Source organism: Macrobrachium rosenbergii, chromosome 14 (genome assembly GCF_040412425.1).
Source record: "Macrobrachium rosenbergii isolate ZJJX-2024 chromosome 14, ASM4041242v1, whole genome shotgun sequence".
NCBI lineage: Eukaryota > Metazoa > Arthropoda > Malacostraca > Decapoda > Palaemonidae > Macrobrachium > Macrobrachium rosenbergii.
In genome coordinates this window covers 41,497,460-41,507,727 of record NC_089754.1, presented here as the reverse complement: position 1 = coordinate 41,507,727, position 10,268 = coordinate 41,497,460, and the positions used below count along the sequence as shown (strand labels likewise).

At 35.2% G+C, this 10,268-nt stretch overlaps 1 protein-coding gene across 2 annotated transcripts; it reads right to left on the bottom strand.

The window, feature by feature from the left end:
• Positions 1–1,488: 1,488 nt before the first annotated feature.
• On the bottom strand, positions 1,489–9,369 carry LOC136846023 (uncharacterized). 2 transcript variants are annotated; one of them, XM_067116650.1, is made up of 9 exons: positions 9,227–9,369; positions 8,978–9,103; positions 8,503–8,667; positions 7,918–8,061; positions 7,205–7,332; positions 6,541–6,733; positions 5,201–5,338; positions 4,873–5,016; positions 1,489–2,083 (listed from the first exon to the last, which is right to left on the bottom strand). In XM_067116650.1, exons 1-9 carry the CDS (start codon positions 9,246–9,248, stop codon positions 1,743–1,745), a joined length of 1,401 nt encoding a protein of 466 aa, XP_066972751.1. In that variant the 5' UTR covers positions 9,249–9,369; the 3' UTR covers positions 1,489–1,742. The 2 variants fall into 2 exon arrangements, with proteins under 2 accessions (XP_066972751.1, XP_066972752.1); XM_067116651.1 differs by having other exon boundaries at positions 1,600–2,083; positions 8,978–9,100.
• Between the last annotated feature and the right edge of the window lie 899 nt (positions 9,370–10,268).

Here is a 10,268-nt window from a genome sequence, read left to right as displayed (position 1 = left end):
CAAATAATAACAGTAATGGAAATAAGTCTCACTGTACCTCCATTAAATTCGGAAGAATAATGAAAGTCCAAAAACTGGGGAACCAATAAATCAGGCTGTTATTTGTAAAGAATTGAATACTCCCTTGATCAACATTCTTCTTTCACTAACATGAAGTTTTAAGTTGATTGTTTACTTTCTTATGCTAGAATCATCAATTATAAGGACAAATGTATCAGTTACAGTATACTGTACACAGCAAAACCCTCACTAAGAGGAGCGCTGTATGTTTAAGAAATATAGAAAAAAAATAGTTGATTAAAATTTGCATTGGTCTTCCACCACAAACAAGCATTAAGACAGTTTGAACTGGAGAACTTGGTTAGGTGGGTCGATGAGAATATGATTTTATGTTACTGTCAAATTTAATGGTACTTAATTTCCAATGCTTTAAGAACAATAGGTTTCAGTTAACAATCATAAGCTGCTTGACATGCCTATGTACATACTGTGAGCTTTCTTCCTTGATAGTCTTTCATGCATTCACTGTGACAATAATGACCCAACTTGAATGGCTAAAGGTTTACTTTTTCATTAACAAAAGTGTGAATGTGTATCTTTATTAATCAATAAATATTTTTGTTTTGGTTACTTAGTATCTTTAGTTTCCTTGTGATGAAAGTATTTTGCAAATGTTGATGCAATTAATCAACATTTGCCAAATGTTATTTTAATGCTATTATGTGATTGTATCTGGCATTTTTCTTTCATTTCTTTGGAAAATTTCATGTTTCTGCTGAATCTGCAGTATTACGGTCGTTTAGTAGTTGAAGCTGAAGCATAACACATTACATTACTTGATACAGTATTACATAACTCAGACTACACCTATCATCATTTCAAAAGACAATTGCAGAAATGAGATCTTTACTTCAGGACAACGATTAGAGTAATATGTCTGTGTAGTTGTAAGAATTATTCAGTGATTAATTGTTAAAAGTTTACATGTAATCATAGATGATCCTATTATCAATGACAAAACAGCGGGCACTGAGGAAATACATTTTACATTTGTCAGTAGGCAAAATTGAGGAAATAGCCGAACCTTCTTTGTAGATTAAGAGTACAGCTAATGTTGTGAAAGTTTTCTCCATTTAGGTTAATCCTTGATTCAGAAGCCAAGTATAAATGTGGCAATGAATTTTGTCTTGTCTATAAGAAGCCAACCTCCTATAGGAAAAATTACTTATTGTTGGGAAAAAGTAAGCAGGACAGTATATTCAAGTACAGTACTTTAAGAAAAATAAGTATTTCCTATATATTTATTTAAAATAAAATACGGCCTAGAATGTGATTCACATACAGTACTACGTAGTTGTTTAGAAGAACATTCGTTGAAAGTTCTTTTTTTATGTCACTGCTATATTATCTGATTCCATGAATTTTTTGCCTGAAAGGATGCAAGAATATAGATTAACAGAGTTAGTAATCAGGAATGAAAGATATAAATGTTGCCAGTATTTTAATTTTTAATTTTTTGTGGAGCCTCCTAAATCTGTTCCAAGAGTCTTAATCTAAGCACTGTACACAGAAGAGGTTTTTGAGGTTATCTGTGTGAGATCTTTAGAGGAGAACAGTTCCTTTCTGGAAAAAAAGTTAAATTATGCATTTGGCTCATTCCATTGCCCTTTACAAATTTATTGTTGATATTCCAAAATAACATGTCATCTTTTCTTAGTAAGTAGAAAATCATTGTCTTCCTGTCAGTATTTTATATTCACATGAACATCAGTAGGAGTCTTCTGCTCTTTCCCCTCTTCTCTGTCATCATTAGTCTGATCTCCCAAGTCTTTACCTTTATTTACCTTTCCACACAAATTATCTTGGTTGCCAGGGCTGGCAAAATAGAATATCAAAACAATGGTCATTGCAATAACTAGCAGAATGAAAACCATCACTGGTATGTCAAAAAGAGCAACAATGCAACAAAAGAAAATGTATAGCCTTTGGTCACAGATTGCAAACTCTGTACTTTCTGTACTGTTGGATGACCCTGTCAATATGAGTTTTTCGTGCCGCCATGCATGGAATGCCCAATCATTCCCTGTAAAGAAGAAAATATAGAAGATATTTACTGTTATACATTTTGTGGCAGTCACATTTTTGCAGCCATGTCTAAAAACAAACTCTTTCATCGTAACCTCATCAGTTATATGTAGCCCACATTTATGGTCTTGAATGTCCTCCAGAAAGAAGAAGAGGAAGTGTCAAGCATGCCATCATGAACCCATTGTTAGATATTAATGGCTCTCTTCATAGTTTGCAGATGTTTAGTGCTTTCAACTTAAGCTCTGTCAAAAGTTTCACACCCTTTTCCTTGGCAATTTTGAACAATTTTCTGGCATCAACAAAGATAATTATTAACTGATACTCACACTTTTAGACTACTAGCTCCCTGTGAATATCACTGGCTTATTTTTTAAATGCTTAAGCAAATTCATTCTTGTCAAGTATTTGCCTGTTATTCGTGTATTCCAGTTGTTTTTGGACATGTTTTTCTTTAATTATTTTGTTTGGGTTACAACTGGTTTTTTGCATTGCAATTGCTGATTCAATGTTTGTTTTTTGCATCTTTTGGTGATGGGATTTGTAAACAATATACAGGTATTCATGTTTGAATTATTATGAATTTTTTCTGTATATTAAATGTTCATCTTGATGTCTAATTGACATCTACATGTATACATTTCGTTCAGCAATGCAAGTTAATTTTTTTTCTTTTATTCTTGATTTTGTGAATTTTCCTGTGCAAAGTATTTTGTAATATGTATGCAGATTGTTATACTGCTTTGTTTTACAGCCGTATTTGTGTATAGGTGCTTGTCCATTGTTGTGTTTCACCTTGTACCATAATTAATCCTCAACATGTTTGCCAAGGTATTCCAGGGAGGGCCTGTCAGATCTTCATGTCCTTGCTGGAAATGAATGTTCACCTGCTATGTAGCACCTGTTGCAACCAGTGCTATTCACTTGTAATCACCTGTGAGACAACCAGGATTGGTTGCTTCCCCAGTGGTACACCATGAAAGCAGGAGTACCAGACAAGTTACAGAGAGATGAGCACACTTCTGCCAAATTTCTATGTCTAGGATGGCTTCTGAATTTTCCAGTTTCTTGGTCCTGGTGAAATACCAAGTGTTTTAGGGATGTGCTTTTGCCCACTTACTGTGCTTGCCCTGCCCAGTGACTGGACTGCATGCTCAACTCAGACTGCTTCTGCACTTGCCCACCTTGTGCCTGTTGCTCTTGTGCCACCTCATACCTGTCTGACTTCTGACTTCTCTGCTTTGGATGTTTTAGTATAAAAAACTTTCCTACTGCATTACTAAAAAAAAATTTTTTTTCCTCAAAAACCATCTTTGCCAGGTTATTGCCTCAACCTTGTTTGCACTGCAACCAGCCACACTCCCTGCTGTTCCTGCTATGTCTGATGTTCCAGAAACATCTGCATATCTGCATGCCTGTAGTTTTGAAGACTGTTCTGTTTATTCTTGCTCTGCTTTCCTGGATTCGGTGGGCTAATATATGAAACCATGGGTTCTTAATTTCTTGACCTCTTCCTACATCGTGAATGGGTCATATGATTGGTTGGGATGTGATGAAACAAGTTGACTTTTTAAAATATTATACATTTTTTCATGCAAACCCACTGATCATATTTATGGAGTGCCCACCTCCCATTTCATTTCTTGCTTTTTCGCTTCCAGCCCACATGAACTGAAGGTAGTGGTTAGTACCTACTAATGGGGCCATTTTGTGCATGCATGAATGGTTTTGTCTGGATGACAAAACATAGTGTGTATCTTGAGCCATTAGAGATTGTGAATGTGGGAAATACTGTATATGCTTGATGAGGTTGTATGAAAAAAAAAATTTATTATAAAAACTGTTTTCCATTTCTTGTGCTATGTACGAAGGCTGCTTTTTGTATATCAAGTGTTTCAGTGCATATTTCCATAAGCTTCAACTATTTTGAAGTATTTATGACAAACTTGGATAAAATACAAATTCCACTCCCCAAAAGTCTTGAAGGAATGGTTCAAAAGTAAGTTTAAATTCAATTTCTGGGTCTTTTAAGAGCTGATTATGGAGTTTTTTCTCATTTTGATATCTTTTTGATGGAAAGGAGTGTACTGCAAAGGAATAAACATCTTTTAGGAGATAGAAGGGAAGGTGAAAATCATTACTAGAATTGTAAGAGTTAACAAGCTTCTTGGGAACTATTTACTCTTTGCTCTTGTGAGTGAAAAAAGGACCTTACTGTAATCTATTCTAGCCTAATGCCCCAGCAGTGAAAAATAATGTCAGTGAATAAATATTGTATTTAAATGAACATTTAAATACAGAATGTTATAGTTAAGACACTGCAATTGCTAGTGAGACTAAAGGCTGGCTGGATGGTGTTACCTTAAAGTGACAACACTAGAAACATTGTGCAGTATTGCTTGCCCACAAAAAATAGATATTTAAAGGTTTAATAATGATTGAATAATAACTGCTATTACACCATCTTAAAGTTGAAAATTGTAAGAAAGTAGTACTTGTACAGTTTATTTATATCATACCTCATGAAGCAAATATACTTGAATAACTTTGAGACAAAGGCTTGTTACCAATACTATAGCTCTGTATTCTTCGTATGGAGCTTCGTTATTCAGTTGTTTCGTAAGCTTCTTCAGAGTTATTACCAAAGTATTGGTAAATATGGGCTGATTTTTATAGTAAGATTCTTATTTTACTTTAATATCATTAAAATGTATTCTAGCAGATTAAAAATCTAATAATTCAAGGTAAGCTAGAAAATGGAAATAAAAGAAAATACAATATTATTACCTATGGCAAGCCAGGCAACTTGAAAAATGAGGAGTACTGTCATAGGGAAGAAAAAAATGAGAAAATTCCTTGTTGAGTTTGTCATAGCTTGGCAACGTATCCGACAGCAGACTTTGGTTATGGTTGAAATGATAGTGCACACAGCTGAAACAGAATCAGTTGATGAACTGGAGAAGTAATTTAACATGTAAAGATGCAAGGAGTTAAAAATACTGGTATTCATCTATGTACTGCAATCAAGATTAATTACAACTGAAGTAAGAAGCATTTAAGCATAAAATATCTGTATATTTTAATTTCAATTTAAAAAACAAAAGTCATACAATACCTTGAATTAATAGCCAAAGGGGAAGCTTTGTGTTAGGGCACCGATTTTCATAGATTGCACCAATTACTAAGGATATGACAGACATGATGAAGTACAGCATCAGAGTTGAGTATTCTACGCATGATTGCCAGGTCACCCCTGTAACACATCCGAGAGATCAGAATCATTTCTCTCGGCCAAAAGTCCTAATTTGCACAATACAAAATATACTTTTGTGACAGGTAGTTCAGACTGTCTGATTTATTAGGAATGTATCTTTAAGTTTACCACAAGGATGTCTCAAAGAAAATCATGCAGTGCTAACTACTGAATCTGCTTCTTTGATTTAATCAGTTTTGTTTCAGTTTTTCAAGATCTTTTCTTTGTCTCAATTGCCCAAGTTTCATATAGGTATTATTCTTCCCCAAATAAATAATACTCTCAAAATTGGGATATTCCCCTATGTCTCCCTTCTCATTAGGATTAAATCAGAAGTAATTTTTCTGAATACCTAAGCCTTATTCTTGCCTCTTCTATAATTTATCTTTTCTTCAGCAAAGCTATCACACTGTTCCTTTTTCAGGAGGTACTGTTTTAGCCACTAATACTAAATTGAAGGATGGCATCCTTCATTGTCCCCATTTGTTGTCTGAATGCCCTACTCTCTGCATTGTTTGGGTCATTGATTATTTCTTTGGCCCCACTCATTTTCTTTCCCCGTTTTTTGTTTAAATTACACCTGAGCTAGATGAAGTCAGGTTGCCCAATCACTTACTTCTCATCAGAACAACAGCTACACAGTACTTGAAAGTTACTCTTATTTTTTCCTCTCTCGCTTTCTGCCTGTCTTCCCTTTTCTTCATTTGTCACTCTTCCTCTTAAGTTTTGCCACTTTTCAAATCTTAATTTTCTTAGGAATGAGAATGATGTTAAAGTCCATATCTCAGTTCAGGAAATAATCTGGACTTTAAATGGAATTTAGGATTTTTATACTTCTGTTAAATTATTTTTCATACATTCTTATCTACCATCTCATCAATAACCTCATTATAAGATTTTATTTTTAAACTCAGATTTCACTGGCCCCACTGCCCATCACACTTGCAAATATTTGATTTTTCATTACTGCGTTACCTGACCCAGTTGGTCCCTTAAGTCAGGAACAAGATATGCATACTGCATTCTTTACAGTAAGTTAAACTGCATGACGTTGCTTCTATATATGAAACAGCAATAAGGGGATTCGAATCTAAAAGATAACTGGCTATTCTAATGATCTGTAAATCAACATTACTCTACTGTACATCAAAATCAAGGGGATGATCATTAAACTTGGGACAAAACAACAACTGTAAACTGACGTTTGTTAACAGGACAGAAGAGTGATCGAAAGTACTGCCCCGTTACGGTCCTATTATCTAAAGGTGCTTCTGTCTGCTCTTCTTGTCCCGTATTGTCGTCTCTGGCATGTTGTTCCTCTTCACCTTTAGCATCTTGTTCATCATTGTCAGCCTCCTTACAACACCTGCCTTTGACCACTTGTGTGACAGATAACTGGGAATGGAAGTTGGAATATTATTATTATTATATTATATTCAAAATTTAAACACATTCATGTGGAACAGATTAAAAATGCTATCAACTTGATAAGCAAGGTTATACAGAATAGAATTGTCACTTTTAACCTCAGAAAGCATGGCTGATTAAAAAAATAGAGCAATGTCAATGTATATCATGGTTTTGTGCAATGATTCTGTGAATGCTGTTGTATATGATTTCAACAGAATTTTGTATTTTTAAAAGGAAGTTAAATATATTTTTGTAACTAAAAGATACATTTGTATTTATAAAGAGACAGGGTACAATATTATATACTGCATATATTATATTCATGTATATTATATATTACTGTATATAGCATGTGTGTCTGTGTGTATGTGCATAAAATAGACATCTGTATGTGTACTGTACTGAAGTGTGTCATTTCCTGTGCAGAGTGATAAACAGATGTTATTACTAGCTTACTATGGCAGTTAAAAACCAGGAGCAATCAAACACCACAACGATGGCAACAGAGAACTTGAGCATCTGTTCGTAACATGGTTGGTCATCGTTCCAGCCGAGTCCCCACCACAGCCAGACAATAACGTTTCCTGAGCACGTGGAAAACATCTCAAAGTTAATTAATGAGCAGAGGAAGCTTCTTTGTGACTGATTGTCAATACAGTATTTGAAAAAAAAATTAAAAAGTAGAGTGAAAGGGACAAAGAAAATTGTAATTAGTCTGTAAGAAAGAAATTAAGCGACGACTTCAGTTGCAGCTAATAGTAAATAGAGAAAGGTGTAAGTGGAGAATCTCATTCATACCAAATTTATGTTAATTATAGTTTCAAGTCAGTTTTCAGGAAACATATTTTTAAAGATTGCCAAAACTTACAAAAAACTTTAGGGTGTGTCCACATTATAGTTAAACATGTCAGCAACTTGTCACACGTCACAAAAAGGTTGAATACACGTGTGCAGCTAACTGAAAGTCCTAACCAATGCTTCGTAAGATTATTCTGCATCTTCCAAAGATCTGTCCTCCACTTAAGACCACTGACATGTTTTCAACCTGTTTGTGGTATATGTGTATGCTATAAGTTGCAGATGTGTTTATGACATGGGATGCACCCTTTGCGTTTTGTCTAGAAATGAGATCCAGAAATCAATAGAGTAAGTAAAAGTACAGTGCTCACCAATGATCAGCCAAAGTGTTGAGAAAGAAATCAGAATCAGTGCCAGAAGGTATGACCCTGTTGCTGCAAAAGTGGCACTTGGACTCGTCCTCTTGTGGTCTCGCCAGAAGACAATGCTTGTCATGGCACTCAAGATGCAGATACCTGAGGACAAGAGAAGGAATAGGGACTGTGAATTACTGGCCAAAGATTAGTTGCAGTGTTACTGAGTGGATGTGGTAAGAAAAGTAAGTGTAGGTAAGGTGATGGATGGTGTTTTGAGGCAGTTTGGTCATGTAGTAAGAATGGGAGCACAGTAGCTTAGTGAAAATTATCTGTAATTTGGAAGATGTGTGAGGGAGATCGACTAAGTGTTTGCTTGAGAGTGTGGAAGAGGGTTGGAATGGAAGGCCACTGTATCCAGAAAGTACACTTGTGCTTGCAGAATACAAAATGGTTAATGATATGGAAGAGTTCTACACTGGAGTTTCCTCCTTGCATCAGAAGTTAATTGACGGACGTGAAAGAGACTGCTTTGTTTATGACAAATGAAAGCATGAGGTCCACTTTTAGTTGAGGAATATATAAGACTATGGTTATGCTTACCATGGACGATGAGCCAGGCGCAAAGAAAATTGACGCCATCTGTCTTGCAGTAATTGATGTAGATCACAGCCACCAAAACGCAGGCTATCGACAAAAGACAGAAAACCAAAGCCACCAAAGCTTCAACAACATCCAAGAAGCTACACTTGGATAACGGTGTCCATCCTAATGAGAGAAAATAGATGGAAAGCGGCATCATAGTTCCCTTGTGCATGTGCAAGCAAAATGTAAAAGCATGTTATTTTCAAGTCATCGGACACAAAAATTACAGATTTCACCTGGACAAGTGCCTGTTCATTTTTCATTCACTGATTTCAAAAGTGATCATCAGTTTTTTTTTTAACAATTTTATGCTCCAGCTTTCACGACTTTTAAAAAGCTTATTTAATGTGGTTGTTTGAATTCAAACCTTTCTTCTTTGACAGTTTGGTCTCGTTTTAAAAATCTTATTTAAGGTGGTTGTTTGAATTCAAACCTTTCTTCTTTGACAGTTGGGTCTCATCAGCTTCTTTCCCTTCGTCGTCGTCTTTGACCTCATCTCCTTCCTCGTCTTTCTTTGTCCCTCCTTCTGGCGTAGTCACATGGTCTTCATCTTGGGCTGCTGTCGAATAAATTTCTTGGAGAATTTTAGTTGCAACAAAGGTTGGGGTGTTCAAAACTATGTTGTTATATCATTGTTAGTACTTTTTGGTAAATCTAAACAGGAACTGGAAAGATTACTCACGGTGGACTTGTATTGGAGCCATACTTTCTTAGTGCCTTTTTTTTTCTGAAAAGATGATATAGCGTCCGTTGAGTTTATTAGATCGTGCACTAACATGAATTATCGGTTCGTTATCACTGTTGGCTTTTCTCCTCATTGTTCGTCAGGCAGGTGGAAAAGTCAAGTTTCATACATAGGTGCATATGACACATGTATGTGCAAATGTTAATCAAGCAACTCACATTTAACGAACATTATAGATAAATTAATCTGTGACCTTGCATGCAGTGTAAGTATTTAGAAGACTAAACTGCACTCGTGTAATTATGTATATATATATATATATATATATATATATTATATATATATATATATATATATATATATATATATATATATATATATATATATATATATATATATATATATATATATATATATGTCTGTGTATGTGTGTGATTTTGTTGTGTGCTTCTGACACTAGAGGCAACTTCTGTTGCCAGATATTTCTAATCCCAAGTGTAGAAGTAAGTAGTAGTGAGGGTTATTCCACCTGTTCCTGTCCTTGATCTTTGAGGTAAATTGGCGTCAGTAAATCTACCAGTTTCCGAGTGTTGAGATGAATTTTTGGTACAGGCTTTCGAACCTGTTTCGGTGTCAGATATGCTACTTGTCTGAATGTAAACACGAATTTTGTGGCAGATCAGCCTGTATCTACTCTAAGTGTAGCGATTGATATTGGGTTGATATTTCACTTGTTTTTTAGCGTGGAGACATATTTTACTGTCGGATTTTACACCTGTGTCTGAACTATTGAGATTTTTTATTTGCCAGATATTCTTTCTGAGAGTAGACGTAAATATTAGTGTGAGATATCCACACTGAATCTGCCATACGGATGGTTGCTGATGCCATATTGTCATTTCCAAGGGTTGAGAGGAGTTGTGGTGTCATATATTCCAAATGTTTCTGCACAGATGGTGTGGCAGAAGTACTGAAAGGAAGGGCCCTAATAGACCCTAATATCCAGAAACGTGATAGTGCTAGCATGACACTGGTGTAT

Coding starts and splice junctions, on each gene's coding strand:
- LOC136846023 (XM_067116650.1), bottom strand. CDS start 9,248: ATGGCTCCAATACAAGTCCACC. Junction 8,668..8,977: donor CCAACTGTCAAAGAAGAAAG/GTTTGAATTCAA, acceptor TTCTCTCATTAG/GATGGACACCGTTATCCAAG. Junction 7,333..7,917: donor AACACTTTGGCTGATCATTG/GTGAGCACTGTA, acceptor CCACGTGCTCAG/GAAACGTTATTGTCTGGCTG.